The sequence below is a fragment of the Pimephales promelas genome, chromosome 20 (genome assembly GCF_988280905.1).
Source record: "Pimephales promelas chromosome 20, fPimPro1.hap1.1, whole genome shotgun sequence".
NCBI classification, from domain to species: Eukaryota; Metazoa; Chordata; class Actinopteri; order Cypriniformes; family Leuciscidae; genus Pimephales; species Pimephales promelas.
Genome location: NC_142788.1, coordinates 2320301 through 2343299, shown reverse-complemented (window position 1 = coordinate 2343299; position 22999 = coordinate 2320301). Strand labels below are relative to the sequence as shown.

General features: G+C 39.2%; 1 protein-coding gene across 7 annotated transcripts in view; it reads left to right on the top strand.

The window, feature by feature from the left end:
• The window catches only part of utrn (utrophin), a 305780-nt gene extending 284972 nt beyond the window's left edge, over positions 1–20808 (top strand). For 6 of the 7 annotated variants that reach the window (XM_089124741.1, XM_089124740.1, XM_089124738.1 and 3 more), the window contains 6 exons: positions 7583–7807; positions 9993–10212; positions 12523–12592; positions 12682–12768; positions 14882–14907; positions 19645–20808. In XM_089124741.1, coding sequence (XP_088980867.1) covers positions 7583–7807; positions 9993–10212; positions 12523–12592; positions 12682–12768; positions 14882–14907; positions 19645–19653 — 637 coding nt within the window. In that variant the 3' untranslated portion in view covers positions 19654–20808. The remainder of the gene's footprint in view (positions 1–7582; positions 7808–9992; positions 10213–12522; positions 12593–12681; positions 12769–14881; positions 14908–19644) is intronic. The other variant, XM_089124743.1, reaches the window with a different exon arrangement.
• Positions 20809–22999: the final 2191 nt, after the last annotated feature.

The following is a 22999-nucleotide window of genomic DNA, read 5'->3' as shown; positions in this document are numbered from 1 at the left end:
TCACAGATCCAGTGTCAGTAGTAAAGGGCTGTTAGAGTTGTGAAATGTTCCGGCTCACTGTGCTGTGAGAGTTAGACAGGTAGAGTGAGTAATAGGCTGATAACAAGGAGGCGGCGAGTGATTCCAGCTCTCTCTGTGACTTTGTTTTGCTAATGGACCTGCTGGGAGCCGCGCTCCTTTCGACAGCTCATATTGACTTAAATTAGTCTATTTTATTGCTTCGTTTTTTCCCCAATTTTTTGTCTGAAAAAACCCTTTTTGTGTGAAATGAGAGAGCGCAATCAGAAAACCTAGAAGAAGAGAAATGAAGACAAAAGATTCATTGAGTGGCAGAAGAAAATTGGGAAGTTGAAAGTAGAGTAACATCCCTGAAAGAGAGACAATTGTTTCAGAAGGAAAGAGGAACTTTGAAGTGAGTGTCTGTGAAGAATATTGGGAAAGTTGTTCATTAATGGTGTTCGAGGAAAGTATCACTATTACTTTTACTTTTAATGGTCAAAAGGGAACTTGGTCAAAAAGACAACATTGTGTGCCGGTTAGAGGCCAGTTCACTTTGAACTAACGGCAACACACACATTCATTGAGTTTTGTCTGATCAGTGTTTTACCCCTGCATCTGAATCTGTTGCCATTGGTCAGTGCTTGTTTTCGGTTCAGTCATAGCATGTCGGGAAAGTGACATACTCTACTTTGGTTGATGTATGTTTGAGCCGCGTGAATTGGCCTTAAAATGTCTTTAGAAACTTAACAAATTTGCCATTTTCATCTTGCTTATTCATATATTAGATTACAGGATCTTGCTCTTTTCAAATAATTACGAATTAAAAAGATGCAAAAACAAACTGTTCAAAAATCGTCATAGTTATGACATCACATCAGTAAGCTCATTAACATGTGCCCGCCCACCTGAACTAGTCATTTACCAGGTTAACCAGTCATTAAGGCCGTGTGTCCACTAAAGCTGAAAACGCTAGACGCCTTGCTGAAGACGCTTAGCTGTGGGCGCTCGAGAGCGTTTTGGCGTTTTTTCCGTTGAGACGTTTCTTTGCTGTGATACAGAATCTGCGCAGCACAGTTTACTTTTAACTGATTTCGCAAATAATTAGTTTCATACTAAAAACATATGTTCCATTTTGTTGGGTCAGCTCTGCTGGTTGACGTTGTACAGAAAGAATGTTGTGACAGTTGGTTGGTGTGGTTTAGCCCCATCCCTCCTCCACTGTGATTGGACGGCTGGGTAAGTGACAGTGATGAGTGCTGCGTTTTATCCAAAGTTGAAAATTTTTCAACTCTTGGTGACCTGTAAAAACGCCGGGGTCTAAAAACGTTCAGCGCCTCATTACGCTCATGGCGTTCTAAAAACGTTCAGCACCTCGTTACGCTCACGGCATTCTAAAAACGTTCAGTTCCTCATTACGCTCACGGCGTTCTAAAAACTTTCTGCGCCTCGTTACGCTCGCGGTGTTCTAAAAACTTTCAGCTCCTCGTTACACTCACCCCGTTCTAAAAACGTTCAGCGCCTCGTTACACTCACCCCGTTCTAAAAACTTTCAGCTCCTCGTTACGCTCACCCCCTTCTAAAAACGTTCAGCGCCTCGTTACGCTCACGGCGTTCTAAAAATATTCAGTGCCTCGTTACGCTCACGGCGTTATAAAAGCTTTCAGCGCCTCGTTACACTCACGGCGTTCTAAAAACGTTCAGTGCCTCGTTACGCTCACGGTGTTCTAAAAACTTTCAGCGCCTCGTTACACTCACCCCGTTCTAAAAACTTTCAGCTCCTTGTTACGCTCACCCCGTTCTAAAAACGTTCAGCACCTCGTTACACTCACCCCCTTCTAAAAACGTTCAGCGCCTCGTTACGCTCACGGCGTTATAAAAACTTTCAGCGCCTTGTTACACTCACGGCGTTCTAAAAACGTTCAGTGCCTCGTTACGCTCACCCCGTTCTAAAAACTTTCAGTGCCTCGTTACGCTCACCCCGTTCTAAACTTTCAGCGCCTCGTTACGCTCACGGCGTTCTAAACTTTCAGCGCCTCGTTACGCTCACGGCGTTCTAAAAACTTTCAGTGCCTCGTTACGCTCACGGCGTTCTAAACTTTCAGTGCCTCGTTACGCTCACCCCGTTCTAAAAACTTTCAGCGCCTCTTTGCGCTCACGCCGTTCTAAAACCTTTCAGCGCCTCGTTACGCTCACGGCGTTCTAAAAACGTTCAGTTCCTCATTACGCTCACCCCGTTCTAAAAACTTTCAGCGTCTCATTACGCTCACGGCGTTCTAAAAACTTTCAGCGCCTCGTTACACTCACGGCGTTCTAAAAACGTTCAGCACCTCATTATGCTCATGGCGTTCTAAAAACATTCAGCGCCTTGTTACGCTCACAGCATTCTAAAAGCATTCTAAAAACATTCTAAAAACGTTTAGCGCCCTTGTTATGCTCACGGCACGGCATTCTAAAAACGTTCAGCGCCTCTTTACGCTCATGGCGTTCTAAAAACGTTCAGCGCCTCATTATGCTCACAGTGTTCTAAAAACGTTCAGCGCCTCGTTATGCTCACAGTGTTCTAAAAATGTTCAGCGCCTCGTTATGCTCACGGCGTTCTAAAAACGTTCAGCGCCTCGTTACACTGATGGCGTTCTAAAAACGTTCAGCCCCTCGTTACACTGATGGCGTTCTAAAAACGTTTAGCGCCTCGTTACACTGACTGCGTTCTAAAAACTTTCAGCGCCTCGTTATGCTCACGGCGTTCGCGCCTCGTTACACTGATGGCGTTCTAAAAACGTTCAGCCCCTCGTTACACTCACGGCGTTCTAAAAACGTTCAGCCCCTCGTTATGCTCACGGCGTTCTAAAAACTTTCAGCGCCTCGTTACACTCACGGCGTTCTAAAAACGTTCAGCACCTCATTATGCTCATGGCGTTCTAAAAACATTCAGCGCCTTGTTACGCTCACAGCATTCTAAAAGCATTCTAAAAACATTCTAAAAACGTTTAGCGCCCTTGTTATGCTCACGGCACGGCATTCTAAAAACGTTCAGCGCCTCTTTACGCTCATGGCGTTCTAAAAACGTTCAGCGCCTCATTATGCTCACAGTGTTCTAAAAACGTTCAGCGCCTCGTTATGCTCACAGTGTTCTAAAAATGTTCAGCGCCTCGTTATGCTCACGGCGTTCTAAAAACGTTCAGCGCCTCGTTACACTGATGGCGTTCTAAAAACGTTCAGCCCCTCGTTACACTGATGGCGTTCTAAAAACGTTTAGCGCCTCGTTACACTGACTGCGTTCTAAAAACTTTCAGCGCCTCGTTATGCTCACGGCGTTCGCGCCTCGTTACACTGATGGCGTTCTAAAAACGTTCAGCCCCTCGTTACACTCACGGCGTTCTAAAAACGTTCAGCCCCTCGTTATGCTCACGGCGTTCTAAAAACGTTCAGCCCCTCGTTACACTGATGGCGTTCTAAAAACGTTCAGCGCCTCGTTACACTCACGGCGTTCTAAAAACGTTCAGCCCCTCGTTACGCTCACTGCGTTCTCAAAACTTTCAGCGCCTCGTTATGCTCACGGCGTTCGCGCCTCGTTACGCTCATGCGGTTTTAAACACATGGCGCTTGAAAACATATGCCAGGCGTGTTGAAAAACACTCAGCCTTACATATAAAAGTCTTAAAGGCACAGTACCATTTTGACAGCTGGTTTAATTAGATCAGTGGTAGGAAATTAACTAAAGTATGACTGTTTGTGGTGCAGGACTTAATTAAGTGCACTTGAAATGCTTCAAAAGTGCAGAATATGCCCATTCTGAGTTTGGTACAGCACGCGCTCATCATGAAAGTCTTCCGAGATTGTTTTATTCTGATCTGGACGTGCTGAGGCGAGCTCAGCGGGTGTCCTTCACAGAACAAGCGTATGATAATTACAGAGCTAATAAGCCGTTGCATGGCCTTCCTCCTCAGAGGGAGGTCTGAGTCTCCAATCTGCACTGATGCTACACTAGAGATCAAACATGAAACTGTTACTGCCATATGCAGTCGGAGATTTACTCTGATCAAGGTCATACATGCGCACACGTATATCTCAAAAACGTGTGCAGATCAAAACAAAACAAGTGCTTAAAAAACAAATACTGCTTTTTAATGTGTAAATAGTTAACAATTTTAAAAAAAAATGTAGAGACTTTTTCTGTCAATAGAAAAAAAATTAAGCAAACAGTGTTTTTTCCCCTTCGTAATATTCACCCACACACTTATTTTGAAGATATGTAAAATATGAGAGGTGGGTGTCTGGATGTTCATCTGAGGTTGTGAAACCTTGACTGTCAAACGCAGTTTCGGAATGTGTGTTATTTTTCAAATAAACAACACTGAGTGTTACAATAGAAAAAGAAACTTTCCCATGATCGCAGCTGAGAGCAAGGCAGACGGAGAGAGTGAGAGGTGAGGTGAAGAAGGGATGAAGGGGAAGGAGAGGGAGTTTCTCCGGTGATGGTGTTTTAGATTGAATGTGACGGCTGGGACACGGACTCGTGACGGATGCTGTGTGGAGACAGATGTGACACCTGCGCACAGGGCTGTCTCTCCTCGGCCTTCTCCTTCATCTCTCCAGTGTCGGTCTCTCTTTACACAAGCACTTCCGCTCCTTTTTAGTCTTTGCAGCACTGATATTCCTCAGATATATATATTACAGTCATTATGTGAATATCAGGAACAAATATATAGAAAGACTGGAATAATAAATGTTTATTTGGTATATAAGTAAGACCTTTTTCATTGTGCCTTTTGTTTTTATATTGTTTTATTACTAAACTAAGAACAAGTTACATTCTGTACTCAATGTTTTCATCAAATTCTACCTTAATGTATATTTTTTTGCTGTACTAGGAATGAGATTATTTTGCAATTTGCTAATAAAAATCAGCGGGGTTACGTGCTTAATTGCCATGAAAATAATGTGGAAAAAGCTCTAATGATCCTTAAAATAGGTTTACATTTAATGCAGCATAACCCAGATATTTCATAACAATTTTCATGTGAATAACAAATTATGTAACTGATATTTATTTGTGTACAAACAAGTATAGGATACTTGTTTGTACACAAAGTATAAACAAGTATATATTAGATATTTAAGCCAGACTTAAATGGCTGAACGTCATTACATTATATAAAAATATCAAAGCAAATGCCATTTTAAACACAAGCCTCCTTTTCAAATTAAATAATTCTTTGACTTAAAATTTATTTGTGAAATGATAAAACAGATTAGTATTGAAAAAGAAGACCGAGGTTGGCTAAGTGTACTTCTATAGTAATAACGGTAACACTTTACAATAAGGTTCATTAGTTAACATTAGTAAATGCATTAACTAACATGAACTAACAATGAGCAATGCATTAGTTACAGTGTTTGTTAATCTTTGTTAATGTTAGTTAATATAAATACAGCTGTTCATTGTGCGTTCATGTTAGTTCACAGTGCGTTAACTAATACAACCTTTGATTTTAATAACGTATTATTAAATGTTGGAATTAATATTAACTAAGATTAATAAATGCTGAAGAAGTATTGTTCATTCTTAGTATATGTTAACTAAGGTATTTAACTAATGTTAACTAATGAACCTTATTGTAAAGTGTTACCGTAATAACAGTAAATGATGCATGATTACAACTAACCCTAACCATTTCTCAATGGTACATGTAGTTAATTAATATTACTGAGTACTTATTTGAGTAAGTACAATGTAACTGTCACCTTAAAATAACGTGTAACCAGAAGGTATTATGAACTACACCTGTGGTTACTCTGCTGAGACATGTGAGGAGGCTAAATCACCTGTTTAAACCACCATTTTGACTCATAAAAGTCAAGTTAATATTGAGAAAAGCTTTTTGCAGAATTTTTCAGTATATATTTTCCAAAAACGCAACGAAAGTTATACATTTTTAAGTGTGGCCTATGTGTGCAACTACTTTAAAGGAGTAGTTCACTTTGAAAAAAACTTTTGCTGATAATTTACTCGCCCCCATGTCATCCAAGATGTCCATGTCTTTCTTTCTTCAGTTGAAAAGAAATTAAGGTTTTTGATGAAAATATTCCAGGATATAATGGACTTCAATGGGAACCAAACGGTCCAAAAGACAGTTTCAGTGCAAACTGTTCGAAGGGCTTTAAACGACACCAGACGATGAATAAGGGTCTTATCAAGCGAAACGATCACTCATTTAATAAATAAATAACAAAGTTTATGTTTTATAAGCACAAATGCTCGTCTTGCTCTGTTCTGTGATGCACGTTCGTGACTCTCTTGTTCGAACTCGTTCATCAAAACGAACGAATCTTCTGAGTCAATTCGTCCATTTCGTTTGTTGAATGAACCAAACGACTCGGAAAAAGATTTGTTCAGTTTGATGAACGAGTTCGAACAGTAGTTCACTTTTTTGAAAAGTGAACTACTCCTTTAATATCCCCTGTGTCACTCTTATCATCTTAGCTAAAGCTTCTGCTGCCTGGCGAGCGAGCGCCTCCCTTTCCTTCAGGAAATGCAAAGCTCCTCCGTCTGCTGTCTCCCAGCCGTGTTTGGTTGGTTTATTCAGCATCTGCTGGTGTTGGCAGGTTGTTAGCAGAGACCCTGTGATGCAGTGCCCATGTAATCTCTCTGATTAGTCTTTGTGTGTGTGCATCCAGATGAGTGTTGGATTCAGGATCAGAGCGCATGTGAACACACACCTGAGACTCATTGTGCACACAGCTGTTTGGACAGCACATCCAAAACCTCCTATATTTCTAAAGTCAGCCTCACTTTCACCTGTCGGCTTTCTGATCTCAGCGTTTGCATCCCACTGCGGCGCTAATTATGCTTCTGACTGTTATAGTTTATAGCCTTGCTGTGACTATTGCTTATGCATGGGGTTTGTGCAAATCCCTAAAGCAAAGTATTAAACTTTGGTGTATAACTTGTGTAACGGAAGTGAGTTGGGAAGAGCTGTGTGTGTAAACCTCTGACGCTAGAGACTGCGTCCTTGTAAGCGCTTCCGCCCCCCAGTGCCGGAGACCCCGGTTCGAGTCCCGCTCGGAGCTGGTCGAGTAGGACCGGTTACACTTGTTCCATTAATGCTACGGAAATATGAATATTTTTCTCCAGTTTGTTGAGGAGAGGTATGCTATTACCTTTATAAGCAAACACTATTATGTTATATTAATGGTGGAGAATGCGGGCAAGAAAAGACGGTATAGAACTCCTATGAGTAAAACAAATCATTTTAGACATTAATTGATGCCTTCAGCTGTAAAGTTATTAAATTTAAAGTAAATACGTTTTAGGAAGGAAATCATTTTTTTTTTTTTTTGCTTGCTTGTTTTTTCCTTCCCCTATGTTGTCTTGTATGCTGCAACCAAATTGCCTTGGGGAAATGTATAAAGATGAACTGAACTGAAAAATCATCTAGAGAGACTAGAATATTGAGACACTTTGAGGAGGGTTTTTTTTTTTGGGGGGGGGGGGTGACAGATCTTAGTGGCTAGTTTTGTGCAGTTGTCTGAAAATGTAAACATTGAATGTTTCTAACTCATTCTCTGTATTGTTCTTTAGGGATGAGGAACACACTTTAATCCTGCAGTACTGTCAGACTTTGGGAGGGGAGGGCTCATCTTTTAGCCAGCCCCCAACCCCTGCCCACATCTCCCAGAGCCCCGCCCACAACGTCCACAGCCCCGCCCACCTGCTCCAGAGCCCCGCCCAGATCCTGCAGGCCGTGGAGAGGGAGGAGCGCGGAGAACTGGAGCGGATCATCGCGCGACTGGAGGAGGAGCAGCGGTAGGTCACTCATTGGTTGTGTAGTCAGTGTGTTACCATATGTGGCGAACCTACAGCGTGTTACAGTTAAGTGGAAAAGACAAAAAATTGCGACAAGATGTCATACTTAATAAAACATAATATGGTGTAATATCTAATTTGTATTCCCTACCACTAGAGGGCAGACATGTAATAATTTCGATTCAAGATCAAAATGACGTCATGTTCCTGTTCAAAGTGTTGGAGGAAGCGGCAGAGCAAGTGAGCGATTGTGTCATTGATGCGGAAGCAGTTCAGTTCAGAGCGTTTGAGTAAATTGTGAGAGAAAATCGGCAAATGGCTAATAAAAACTTGCACCGTGAGGATGTGTTGCGAATGTATTCGCTGATTCTGTCTCTAAACGGGAAATATTTGCCTTTTGTAAATGATGATCGGCGGTCTAATGATCGCGCTGGTACATCTTCGTCGCGCAATGCTGCTGCCCGCGCCTCTACTGGTACATGTTTGATGCGCGATGGTGCCGCCGCGCAAGTGTTCACGAAGCACAAACAGAAAAAAAACACCATCAAACAAGTTCAAACATTAATATCTAATATTTCCTGAATATTATGAATTCAAGAGGGCTGATGATGTCATAATATGCAAATTAGATAAGTATATTTACACCCCACATAACTTTCAGTCATCCCCATCATTTTTCTAATATACAGTAGATCTCTGTCTTAAAGCCCTTTCAAGCCACAAGCTTTTGAAATTTTTATTTATTTATTTTTTTGTAAAAACCTTGGTGCCTAAAGAGTTGTTATATTTCATAAAAAATCACTAAAATTATGAAAAAGCACATTTTATCAAACTACGTCTTGTAGTATGACCAGTCGGAGAGCATTGATGTGTGAACTGAATTTGGTGACACTACACTGTGTCACATCGTCTAACTTTGTAGTAGCGCTTTCTTGGTTTGTTCTTTGCAGACGGTTCCTTCGGACATATATGTCAGCATCTTACCAAAACAACGGCATCTATCTAGGTGAACCGAACAATAGTGTAATAATTTGACGATGGCCAATAGGAATGTGCCCCCCCCCCCCCCCATGACACAATTTTCACAGTGAAAGCAAAATCCCGACTCGAGAGCAGGAAATTGCATTGAAAGCAAAGAAAAGCGTTTTGAGAGGAACACGTTTTTTTCACTCTGATAGCAAAAAATATATATTTGAGATTTTTTTCAAAGTATTTTGAGTTTTTTTGTTTTCTCAAAAATAATTTAAACATTTTGAAATTATATATTTTTATGTTCTATGAGAAAACACTTTCTCTCAAAAACTTTTTTAGTCTCAAATATGATGTTTTTTTGCTATCAGTGTGATACCTTTTTCTCTCGAACAGATCATTTAATCTCTCGCGTATAATAAAGACACAATCCTAGCTCCATATGTTCACACCAATGTGTGGAAACGGCAGACTGAATGAAAATGCAGTTTCACTCTCTGACAGTAGATGGCGCTTATATAAAGAAAAAAATTAAATACTCTGGGACACAGTGCACTATGCAACTTTAAATTTCTGATACCCTTATCACAGAGAAGAAGTATTTACACCTCTGTTCAGATTTTTGTATTCGGGATAGTGTTTGTCAAACACACTGTACAGACAGCCTCTGATTTTGAAAAATGATGCAACACTAAGGGCAATATCCACAACGATAAATCCCTTCTGATCTGGATCACTTTTAGAAGGATTTTTCCCAGCTGATGAGTGATAAAAACGTAAATCCAACCTGCTTTAAAGAGCAACAGAGGACAAAATAATACACAGAAAGTTATAGTGCATTGGTGTGGATGCTGAAATAGTTATCGTTCTTGGTGTGAGAAGCCATTGTTAGAACTCAAATGAATTGTTTCACTTTTAATTTAGTTAATGTGACAGTTACAATTATTCAGTGAAAGTGCTTCGCCGTGGTTATGATTCACATCTGTTTAGTTGTATATCTAGTTCTGTTTTTGGCAGTGGTCCGTGTTCTCTCGCCGTCTAACAATAGGCTGAGGGTCCCTGTAGGTTCACTTTTCTTCATTGCCTTTCAAAGCCAGAACATAAAGAACGGCACCAGCATCCAACGGTCATAACTCAAACTCACAGCAAACAAAAAGCCCCAAACTCACCTTTATATGTGTGGCATATAAACACGGTCTCGGCCTTGTGTGTCCAGGGGCCTGCAGAGGGAGTACGAGCAGTTGCGGCAGCAGCACGTTCACTCCGGCGCGGGAGCCGCGGCTGCTAGCGGAGCGCCTGAGGAAGCGGACCTGTTAGCTGAAGCTAAACTCCTGCGACAGCACAAGGGCCGGCTGGAGGCCCGCATGCAGATACTGGAGGACCACAACAAGCAGCTGGAGTCACAGCTCTACCGCCTACGCCAGCTGCTGCATCAGGTAACAGGACGCCCATCGAGACGCCAGGGGTTTCAGACATCAGGAATACACTACGTGACTTTAGCCAAGATCTGAGCTGTCTTTACGAGTCAACACTAGTTCGACAGTGTGGTAAACTTATGGTAGAAGACCATGAACGAGGACCAGGAGGAGTTATATGAGCCTTGAGTTGCTAATCCAATCAGCCTGACTAGAGTGGTTAAACCTTTACATTATCATTGAGTCAAACGGTGGGAGGCTTAGTGATCTGATTAATTTAAAATACATGTTGGACAGGAAAGAACCATTAAGAGTTTCAGTAATCTGACCAATACAAAAAAACACGATAGGCCGGATATAATCACCATCCTAATCTTAAATGCTAAATTTCAATGTACAGACCATTTCTCAATCTAAATTAAACATTGAATAAATTTGTAATACCACAACAGTCTTCAGATTTGAGTTGACAGGTGGATGTTCGTGTCAGAACCACTATAAAACCAAACCAATCTCTGTTACCTTAAATTATAAGTTTATAAGTTTATCTCTGTAAAGCTGCTTTGAAACAATCTGCACTATTAAAAGCGCTATATAAATGAGGATGACTCAACTCATTCCAGTCTGAGCTGATCGAACATGTTTTATATTCTACGCCGATTTTAGAAAACATTGTTTTCATACGTCATTTGTCATGCGTAGGGTTGGGTATCGTTTGAATTTGAACGATTCTGATTCCGATTGCGATTCCTTGTTTCGATTCCGGTTCCTAACGATTCTCGATTCCGATTCTTTTAAGAGGCAGGGTCAAAAAAGTTTAGCTAACCTTGCTAACCAACGGTCTTTCTGAAGGAAATACTCCTTCTGTAAAAATACTCCTTTTGTCACAAATTTTGCATTTTGCCGAGATTTCGTTATTTTTAGAAAAGTGAAGCCACACTTTGGATCGCCGACGTAAGCTACTCATGTTCGACTCGCGTGGTTATGCCAACACTTCCGGTAGACGCTTCTTCGTTGGTGTTGTTCAGCGGTTCCTTCTTCCGCTCGGCGGACTGTGAATATCGAAACTAGGAATCGAAATTTTAACTTTTGAACGATTCCGGGAAAAACGAAAAGTTAGTCTCGGTTCCAATCGATACTCGATTCTCGATACCCAACCCTAGTCATGCGTCTCTGGTGAAAAGTAAACAAACTCAAGTTGTTGTTTTTTTTTCATGTTTTATTTCGCGACACACAACATGGGCGTTAAGCATCGTCAGCCGAACATGTGAACTCATCTACTCGCTAGTCTCGTTGTGTTTTTAATCGTGCTCTTGTAAACTATTCCAACTCACATTTTTCAACTTAAATAAAGCCTGAACGAATTTTTACAAGCTTAGTGATTGTGACATTGAAGTTTGGCGTAGTTCGTTCATAGCCTACTTTAGCTTTTTGCCGAATTGAATTTCGGCTTCAACATTCATAAAACTTGAATTCACTTGTGAAGATTATCTTGATGTGTAAAAGCCGCAAACCTCAATAATCCAACATGAAAGTCAAACACACACATATGTCGTCCCTGCAGCGCTCTTTTGGAATAAAGCTTGAGTCTTGTGGAGCCACACTTTTGACAATCAGAATTAAAGCCTTGCAACTGTCCACTTAGGGCCATTTCTTTGAATATCCATTTATTTGACCAACATCACCTGTCTCAGGTTAAGTTCCAGCTCTATTTCGCTGTATAAACTGCTATTGTTCCATCCTTCAATGGCCTTCATGGTTTAACGGGCAATGCCAGGGAGTCCAACAGCCGCCAATAGTGTTGTGAATCAAGCACAGGCGTTCAATGAGCCTTGATTTAGAGGAACGGTAATTTATTGGGTCTCCTGAGGGCCAGATTCACGGCACTGAGCCTCAGTTAAGCCAGATGGTCTTGTCAAAGGCTCTTAGCTAAATAAACACAATATAACTGGGTATCCAAAAAGGCCAACAAGACTGGCATTTCTGGCCGCCTTGCTTTGACCTAGAGGAAGACTATAAGCAGTAATGACTTCTCACACATGCCAAATAAATCTGTCTGTGAGGAACTACTGATAATATATATAAATATGTTGCTGGATTGAATAAGAGGGTACTAAATAAACATAAAATGATGATGGGATTTCGACGATGACGTGTGTTTTTGTGGACAACTGACTCCCAAAGCTTCTCATATTCCTCATTGAATTCAAATAATAAGAAACTATTGGACGTTCCCAATCAAATTAACTTTACAAAATCAATAGGCTACATACACATCACACACCCCTAGTTTTGTATCAGTTTTTAAACCACGCCTATCTCTCTTTCTAGCCTGAGTTAAACGGCACGTCGTCCTCCGGCTCTCTCCATCAGGATACAGCAGGACATACCGAGCTCTCAGGTACACACACACACACACACGCTCACGCCGCAGGGTGATGGACTTCTTTATGTTATAATCTGTTGAGTGTATTCTGTGTGTTTTCTCAGATGAGTTTCTCCGTCAGTATGCTAACAGTAACTCTGATCTGGCTGAGGTTATGGAACAGATTAACCACAGTTTTCCTGCATGCTCTCGTAAGTCTTAACACTTTCCCGCACTCAATCCGTCTCTCAGCAAGCGAGCTAACACTCTGGTGTCTTCTGGGTTTTTCAACTCCTTCCTTCCTTTGTTTCCCAGTTTGTAGTGAAGTCTGGAAGGGTCTGGAAGTAAAAATACACTTAATTTTCTTCACAGAGAAACCATTTTTAAATGAAAAGACACTTTTCAGCCCAGTGCTAAATTAAAATGCTGTACTACACTACCCATAATCCTGAAGAGAAATCGGCCAATCGGTAGTCATTGTTAACTTTGTGTATTATTTTTGAATGCCTATGAAGAAAATGAATGATTTAAATACTTCCAGCTCCAGGCCTGCTGATAAAGTCATCTTGTGCACACTCGACTATATACTAAAAGCATGTACTTCACCGTAAGTATTTTGAAAGCTAGAACTGGAAGTGTTGGTGCTGCGTTTACATTTGCATCGTAGCATTAGCAGTCATTTTACTTCGCTTTTGGGTTCGTAGTGTTATGAAACCCTCCAGTTTTTGCAAAGAGTAGGAGGCCGAGAGAGAACACAACAGTTGTGTCTGATCCACAGTTTAATGGCGTCAAAGTTTCTCATAAATGCGCGCTGCTATTCGTAATTGCACTGATCAAAATGCCCTGTACTGTATTATGAGAGTTCACAGTGCATCACACAAAAACACACAGCTCATTTTATCTAGCTTAATGCATATGCAAGCCCCTTTAATTTGCATCATGTAGTATGTGAATGTGCATTTCCATTTTTAATAACTGTTATTCCCTCTGTAGAAGTGGTTTGATGAATGAACACACTCAGCGTGAGAGTGGATGTCAGATTGTCTCTGTCCACCGCTTTAGAAATCTTGAAACTCTCAGGTGAAAAATGCTCGTCATCATGAATAATTATGAGACAGCGCCCTCTCATAGGATGAAGCCACGCGATCACATGAATAATTATAAGCGCTGCTGATGTGTTTGAACCTGAAAGACGACAATAACAGATACGTTGTCCAACATTGTTTCATTTCCCACAATCTTTTTTGCATTACTAACAGTCGAAAGAGACTCAGGGTATGAAATTATCACCTGCCACCGTTCAAATGCAGGGTTTGTTTTGTTCACTGATGGCTAATTTTACTCACCAACCATTTTGACAGGTAACCTGTATAACATCACAAATTTGCATTTAGCAATCATGCATGCTTCAAGATGCCAATGCATTGCACTGTATTACACACTAGCCCTAGTATTTAGGATGGACAGCATGCAAATTATCATTCTCTTTCACTTATCAATCTAACGTTTTTGTGAACCATTTAGGGTAGTGAATAGAAATCATTTCTGAGATATTCGTCTCACATGGAAATAGCGTACGGAGTGGACTAGGCTTTACGGCTGTATTTTAGTCAAAAATCCATTCCAATCTGGTTGCCTCTTCCTCCATATAAACCGTGTTTTAGGGATCTCCCGGACTCCCTACAGCTGTCGGTCGGCTAAAGACGCCACTCTTCCGCCTCTGAAAAGCCCTGTTCCTGCAGTCTGGGAGCTTTGATTGGGTATTGTGTTTGTAATTGCTGTTGTTTCAAAGAAAATCGGTTTCTGAAGCCTTTAGAGACTCCATTTTATGAGTGTTTTTATCACCTATCTAAGTTACTGATAAGATTTTATTGTTATAGTGGAACTTGGTTTTGAATTCCCCCCAGACTTTGGCTCACATTGTTAGCTAGAAACTCAGTCGAATATTGATCTTGGCACATTGTCGTTTTACTGCATTGGGCCCTTGTGTGCGGTGAGATTCGGTCTGGGAGAAGATATGGAGCCATTTTCATGTTCTTTGTGTGATGGGAAAGTTTTAATGAAGGACAGAGGCACAGGTGATATGAGGGTTAGGAGTCGTCTCACTTGTGTTTGCTGTCGTCTCCCGGTAGAGTTCATTAAAGTGCTTCTCTCAGTGTTCAGAAGAGCAGTCCCATGAGTCTGAGCTTCAACGCTCTAAATTAAAAGTTTTGCCATTGTGGAGAGTCTGCATGTGTTGTTCTTGTCAGGTCTGTCTTAGTTGAGATAGCTGTTATATTGTCCTAACTGTCTCTCTCTTTGTTTTTTCCCTTCTGGGTTCTGAAGCATCAAGTGTGTCCTCAAGGCCGAAGGTAAGCACATCACTGTAAAAACACTCCACAGTAGAGCTACACGATTAATCCTTCAATAAAAATTGAGTAACTTGATGCTCAAATAAAGATCGTATCAATTATATCGTTACACCAGCAGGTGCCGATAAGTGACTGTTCATTTTCGTCATTCATTCAAGAGATTTGTTTGAAAATGCTGATTCATCTAGTAATGAAACATGTGAAGTCTTTATGAGTGAGTCATTGAATCATTCATTCAAGAGATTTGTTAAAATATTCTGATTCATCCAGTAATGAAACAAGTGAAGTCTTTATGAGTGAGTCATTAAATCATTCAATTAAGAGATTTGTTCAAAAACGCTGATTCATCCAGTAATGAAACAAGTGGTCTTTATGAGTGAGTCATTAAATCATTCAATTAAGAGATTTGTTCAAAAACGCGGATTCATCCAGTAATGAAACAAGTGAAGTCTTTATGAGAGAGTCATTGAATCATTCATTCAAGAGATTTGTTCATAAATGCAGATTCATCCGGTAATGGAACAAGTGAAGTCTTTATGAGTGAGTCATTGAATCATTCATTCAAGAGATTTGTTCAAAAATGCTGATTCATCCAGTAATGAAACAAGTGAAGTCTTTGTGAGTGAGTCATTAAATCATTCAATTAAGAGATTTGTTCATAAACGTAGATTCATCCAGTAATGAAACAAGTGAAGTCTTTATAAGTGAGTCATTAAATCATTCATTCAAGAGATTTGTTCATAAACGCAGATTCATCCGGTAATGAAACAAGTGAAGTCTTTATGAGTGAGTCATTGAATCATTCATTCAAGAGATTTGTTCAAAAATGCTGATTCATCCAGTAATGAAACAAGTGAAGTCTTTATGAGTGAGTCATTAAATCATTCAATTAAGAGATTTGTTCAAAAACACTGATTCATCCAGTAATGAAACAAGTGAAGTCTTTATAAGTGAGTCATTAAATCATTCATTCAAGAGATTTGTTCATAAACGCAGATTCATCCGGTAATGAAACAAGTGAAGTCTTTATGAGTGAGTCATTGAATCATTCATTCAAGAGATTTGTTCAAAAATGCTGATTCATCCAGTAATGAAACAAGCGAAGTCTTTATGAGTGAGTCATTAAATCATTCAATTAAGAGATTTGTTCATAAACGCAGATTCATCCAGTAATGAAACAAGTGAAGTCTTTATGAGTTAGTCATTGAATCATTCAATTAAGAGATTTGTTCAAAAACGCTGATTCATCCAGTAATGAAACAAGTGAAGTCTTTATGAGTGAGTCATTAAATCATTCAATTAAGAGATTTGTTCAAAAACACTGATTCATCCAGTAATGAAACAAGTGAAGTCTTTATGAGAGAGTCATTGAATCATTCATTCAAGAGATTTGTTCATAAACGCTGATTCATCCAGTAATGAAACAAGTGAAGTCTTTATAAGTGAGTCATTAAATCATTCATTCAAGAGATTTGTTCATAAACGCAGATTCATCCGGTAATGAAACAAGTGAAGTCTTTATGAGTGAGTCATTGAATCATTCATTCAAGAGATTTGTTCAAAAATTCTGATTCATCCAGTAATGAAACAAGTGAAGTCTTTATGAGTGAGTCATTAAATCATTCAATTAAGAGATTTGTTCATAAACGCAGATTCATCCAGTAATGAAACAAGTGAAGTCTTTATGAGTGAGTCATTGAATCATTCATTCAAGAGATTTGTTCAAAAACGCTGATTCATCCAGTAATGGAACAAGTGAAGTCTTTATAAGTGAGTCATTAAATCATTCAAATAAGAGATTTTTTCAAAAACACTGATTCATCCAGTAATTAATTCAAATTAATTAAATATTTTTAAACAGACTGTAGCAAATAAGATTTTGTCAGAACCTCTAGTAAACATGTTATTTTGTTTAGTTGTGTATTCAGAGTCGTAAGGGGGGAATGTGCTGATTTCAATTCATAGTGACCACAAAGAGAAAGGGAATAGCTGAGGCTGTAACACCATTTTGCACCAGTATTCTTATCATATCTCCTTGCAAATAGGTCTGTGAAAGCACTGGACATGTTTGTTCCATTAGTTTGCTAGAACCAGCTCAGATGGAAACACTATCAATCAAGTTTCTGTTAATGAGAAATCTTAGTGATGAGCTTTGAATGCAAAGATCCATCACAGACAATAGTCTGGCATCTCCATATGTTACATTTCTCTGATGATTTATTGACTGGTTTTATTAGAAAATGTTGGCTTTTTAGCATTTGCATTATCAAAGGTTGTGAATTCAGGAAAGTTTAAATAAATAAAAACAAATGATGCCAAATTATATTCAATAGGATTGATTCAGTTATCGGTTCTGAAGTGCCTTCCTTCCTTCCTTCCTTCCTTTCCTTCCTTCCTTTCTTTCTTTCTTTCTTTCTTTCTTTATTTCTCACTTCCTTTCTACTTTCCTTTCTTTCTTTCTTTCTTCCTTCCTTCCTTTGTTCCTTCATTCCTTTCTTCCTTCCTTTCTTCCTTCCTTCATTTGTTCCTTCCTTCCTTCATTTCTTCCTTTCTTCCTTCCTTCATTTGTTCCTTCCTTCCTTCATTTCTTCCTTTCTTCCTTCCTTCCCATCCTTCCTTCATTCCTTTCTTTCTCTCGTTCTCCCTTCCTTCCTTTCTTCCCTCCTTCTTTCCTTCCTTCCTTTCTTCCTTCCTTTCTAACTGTCTTTCTTTATTTCTCCCTTTCTTACTTCCTTTCTACTTTCCTTCCTTTCTTTCTTTCTTTCTTTCTTTCTTCCCTTCCTTCCTTTCATTTCTTTCTTCATTCCTTCCTTTCTTCCTTCCTTCATTCTTTTCTTCATTCCTTCCTTTCTTCTTTCCTTCATGTCCTTCCTTCCTTTCTTCCTTCATTCCTTTCTTTCTTCCTTCCTTCCTTCCTTCCCTTCCTTCCTTTATTTCTTCCTTCCTTTCTTTCTTCCCTTCCTTCCTTCCTTCCCTTCCTTCCTTCCTTTCGTCCTTTCTTCCTTCCTTCCTTTATTTCTTCCTTTCTTTCTTCCTTCCTTCCTTCCCTTCCTTCCTTTATTTCTTCCTTCCTTTCTTTCTTCCCTTCCTTTCTTCCTTCCTTTCTTTCTTTCTTTCTTTCTTTCTTTCTTTCTTTCTTTCTTACTTCCTTTCATCCTTCCTTTCTTTCTTCCTTTCTTTCATCCTTTCTTCTTTCCTTTCTTCCTTCCTTTCCTTCCTTCCTTCCTTTCTTCCTTTCTTCCTTCCTTCCCTTCCTTCCTTCTTCCCTTCCTTTCTTCCTTCCTTCATTCCTTTCTTTCTTCCCTTCCTTTCTTTCCTCATTCCTTCCTTTCTTCCTTCCATTCCTTTCTTTCTTCGTTCCTTCCTTTCTTTCTTCCTTCATTCCTTTCTTATGTCCTTCCTTCATACCTTCCTTTTTTTCTTTCCTTCATGTCCTTCCTTGATTCATTTCTTCCTTCCTTCCTTCCTTTCTTCCTTCATTCCTTCCTTCCTTACTTTCTTCCTTCATTCCTTTCTTCCTTTCTTCATTCCTTCCTTCCTCCCTTACTTTCTTCCTTCATTCCTTTCTTCCTTCATTCCTCTCTTATGTCCTTCCTTCATTCCTTCCTTTTTTTCTTTCCTTCATGTCCTTCCTTCATTCATTTCTTCCTTCCTTCCTTCCTTACTTACTTTCTTCCTTCATTCCTTCCTTCCTTACTTTCTTCCTTCATTCCTTTCTTCTGTCCTTCCTTTTTTTTCTTTCCTTCATGTCCTTCCTTCATTCCTTTCTTCCTTCCTTCCTTTCTTCCTTTATTCCTTTCTTCCTTCCTTCCTTCATTCCTTTATTCCTTTCTTTCTTCGTTCCTTCCTTTCTTTCTTCCTTCATTCCTTTCTTATGTCCTTCCTTCATTCCTTCCTTTTTTTCTTTCCTTCATGTCCTTCCTTCATTCATTTCTTCATTCCTTTCTTCATTCCTTCCTTCTTTACTTTATTCCTTCATTCCTTTCTTCCTTCATTCCTTTCTTCTGTCCTTCCTTCCCTTCCTTTCTTTCTTCGTTCCTTCCTTTCTTCCTTCATTCCTTTCTTCTGTCCTTCCTTCATTCCTTCCTTTTTTTTCTTTCCTTCATGTCCTTCCTTCATTCCTTTCTTCCTTCCTTTCTTCCTTCATTCCTTTCTTCCTTTCTTCCTTCATTCCTTTCTTCCTTCCTTCATTCATTCATTTCTTCCTTCCTTCCTTCATTCCTTACTTTCTTCCTTTATTCCTTACTTTCTTAATTTCTTCCTTCATTCCTTTCTTCTTTCCTTCCCGTCCTCCCTTCCTTCCCTTCTTCCTTTCTTCCCTCCCTTCCTTGTGCAGTCTTTATGAGCGAGTCAGTGAATCACTCATTCAGAGATTTGTTCAAAAACACTGATTCATCCAGTAATGAAACAATAGTCCGGCATCTCCATATGTTACATTTCTATTTGCATTATCAAAGGTTGTGAATTCAGGAAATAAATAAATAAATAAATAACAAATTATGAGAAAGAAATTATAAGAAATTTTTGTTTATTTAAATAAATAAAAAGAAATTACGCCCAATTATTTCCAATAGGATTGATTCTGTTATCGGTTCTGAAGTTTAGTCAGACTTATGAATCAGTCCCAAACTCATTACATCTGCAGCACTGGATTTCATTGGTACTTACTTCAATGAAGTTCAACGTTCAGTTTATGCATCATCAATGCTTACAAAGTGATTTAATGTTTGTGTCCAGGTGATGTGAAGGTTTTCAGCGAAAGAGCAAGAAGTCTAACTCGACATGACAAGAAGATTCCCATTCCAGAGATGCAGATTCCCAAGACAAGAGGTGTTGATCCTCAAACCCAAAGACTCTGGAACAGAACCACACCGTTCATTCAATGGATATTACTACTGCGTCTGTCTGTACTATGCAAGTGTACATTTGATCCACATGTAGATTGTACGTGAGGTGTATCTGCCCATTGTTTTAATACTCGGATGATTATTTAGGGTTATGGGGGCCATTTATCGTGTAACCTGTACGCTTTTATTTCTGTTCGCCGAGGAACCACACATATCCTACATGCAGCTCACATCAGTTGCCGTTCAAATGGTTTAGTCGGAAACGTCATAGACATGAGCGGACATGAAGACGAGTCGGTCTGGTAATGCTAAACTGTTAGCGCATGTCGCCCCCAGCGTTATTCTGTTGGAGTTTTAGCCTGTTTTGACCGTGTTTGCCGTGAATTCTCCCTTTAAAGCATCGTTTTGACAGTTTGTGCCACTGGCAGCCGCGCATCCGAACCCTCACTGCATTTCTAGAGCGCACGCACAGATGATGTACGACACACACGCTACAATGCGTCGGAAATACCCTTTTGTGCCTATAAAGCATCCATTCCAGGAGAGACGAGTGGCCGAGAGATGCCGTATCGCTCAGAATCGGGTTGAAAGATTATATTATAAAGACAAATGTAGGAAATGTGGATTTTCAGGATGTTTGGCCCAAGAAGATTTATCTTTGTGTAGTCTAGTTTTATAAATAAATGTTTCAAAAATAATAATAAAATTAGAGAAAGCCATGATTGCCTTGCTACCTCAGACATTATCAATCACTTGGTGTGACTGTCGATTGAGTTTCACTCTCCATTTCCAAAAACAAAAGTAAGGACATCGTCCCATCGGCCGTTCCACAAAGCCACACGCCCCTCCCCCTTTTTTCCCAGCAGTCCTGTCATTTTTCTCCACGGTGTATTTGTGGTGTGCTACCTTCAGTGAAGTGTTAGATTTGAGCATTACTGTAACACCTGCCAAACACTGCTCTCCAGCGGACCCGAGCTAGATCATTAAACCCTCCACACTACATGTAATGAGGTTCCACACCTTTATTCAAAATAAAGTTTTTATAATGAGTGGCTTTTTTTGTCCTCCTTCTGAGTCTGTCTTAATCACATATTGTCTTATTAAACTGAAGACAGTTCTCACGCAAAAAAATGTTTTTTGTTGTTATTCCAATTCCTTTCTTTCTTTCTTTCTTTCTTTCTTTCTTTCTTTCTTTCTTTCTTCTTTTTTTCTTCTTTCCTTCCTTCCTTCCTTCCTTCCTTCCTTTCTTTCTTTCTTCCTTTTTTTCTTCTTTCTTTCTTTCTTTCTTTCTTTCTTTCTTTCTTTCTTTCTTTCTTTCTTTCTTTCTTTCTTTCTTTCTTCTTTTCTTCTTTCCTTCTTCCTTCCTTCCTTTCTTTTTTCTTCTTTCCTTCATTCCTTCCTTCCTTCCTTTCTTTCGTCCTTCATTCCTTCCTTTCGTCCTTTTTTTTTCCTTCATTTCTTCCTTCCCTTCCTTCCTTTCTTCCTTTTGTCCTTCCTTCCTTTCCTTTTGTCCTTCCTTTCTTCCTTCCTTTCTTTCTTCCTTCCTTCCTTCCTTCCTTCTTTCCCTTCCTTCCTTTCTTCCTTCCTTCATTTTGTCCTTCCTTTCTTTCTTTCTTTCTTTCTTCCTTTCGTACTTTCTTTTTCTTCCTTCCTTCTTTCCTTCCTTCCTTCCCTTCCTTCCTTCCTTCCTTTCGTCCTTCATTCCTTCCTTTCGTCCTTTCTTCCTTCATTTCTTCCTTCCCTTCCTTCCTTTCTTCCTTTTGTCCTTTTGTCCTTCCTTCCTTTCCTTTTGTCCTTCCTTTCTTCCTTCCTTTCTTCCTTCCTTCCTTCCTTCTTTCCTTCCTTCCTTTCTTCTTTCTTTCCTTCCTTTCTTCCGTTCTTCCTTCTTTCTTTCCTTCCTTTCTTTCTTCCTTCTTTCCTTCCTTTCTTCCTTCCTTTCTTCTTTCCTTTCTTTCTTCCTTCCTTCCTTCTTTCCTTCCTATCTTCCTTCCTTTCTTCCTTCTTTCCTTCCTTCCTTCTTTCCTTCCTTCCCTCCTTCCTTCTTTCCTTCCTTCCTTCATTCTTTCCTTCCTTCCTTTCATCCTTTCTTCCTTCCTTCCTTTCTGTCCATGCAGATATTGTGTAAAATGTGCATGCTGCTCTTTTCCATACAAATTAAATGCCATCAAGTTTCAAAAATGAAAGCAACCCAAAATATCCTAAAAGTAGTCAATGAGATGTAAATATTTGATTCAATTAATTAATAAAGTGAACTATAAAAAATGTGAGCAACAATAATTACAACAATAGTGTTTGAGTATACTACTAAACAATTTACTAACATAAAATGCAAAATGAGGATCTGGCAACGACATTTTGCGTGCAAACTACACTACGGTAGTATTTAAAATAAATGAGTAAATTGGTCAAACTACAATATCATTGTTGCAAGCTACAATACCATAATTTCAAGTCTTGTTTTTCAACATGAAATCGTAATTCACTGAGCTTCTTAATGCATGTTATTGTACACAATGAAACAGCTTTGTTTCATGTTGGTATTTTCCTTTATTTTACTGTGTCCATGATGCATATGTTACATGTACTAGTTACCTTTAGTAATAACAGTAAATTATGCATAATTACATGCAACTAACCCTCAACCAAATCCTAATCCTAACCCTTTAGTAAGTACATTTAGTTACTTAATATTACTCAGTACTTAAATGTATAATTATAGTGTAACAAAGACACCTTAAAATAAACCGTAAATAAACACTTTATTTTGCATTGTCTTTGTTACGTTACATTTAGTTACTTCAGTCATTACTATAAACTGTGCATAATTACATGCAACCAAACCCTAATCGTATACCCTATAGCAAACACATGTAGTTAATATTAATTTTTTTTATTTTTTTTTTTTTATTTAACAGTCAGACATACATACAAACAAACCAACATAGTGCAGTAGTGAGCAATCTTGTAAATCCATAATTCCAGCAGTGGCAAGAGTGATTTAAGTGTTTGATCTAAGTGTGTAAGTGAGCGTGTATGAGCGTGGGTATGTGTATGCGTGTGTACACAAAGTAACCATTTATTATTTATTACCATTGTCCTTACCATCACTCCCCACTACCACCATACTGCCCATATTGTTTTTGTAGATTTTTATTTCCATCCTTCCTCCTATGTAACAATTGCCATTGTCAATCCTGTACAAAATATGATAATATAATAATATAATAATATAATATAATATAAGA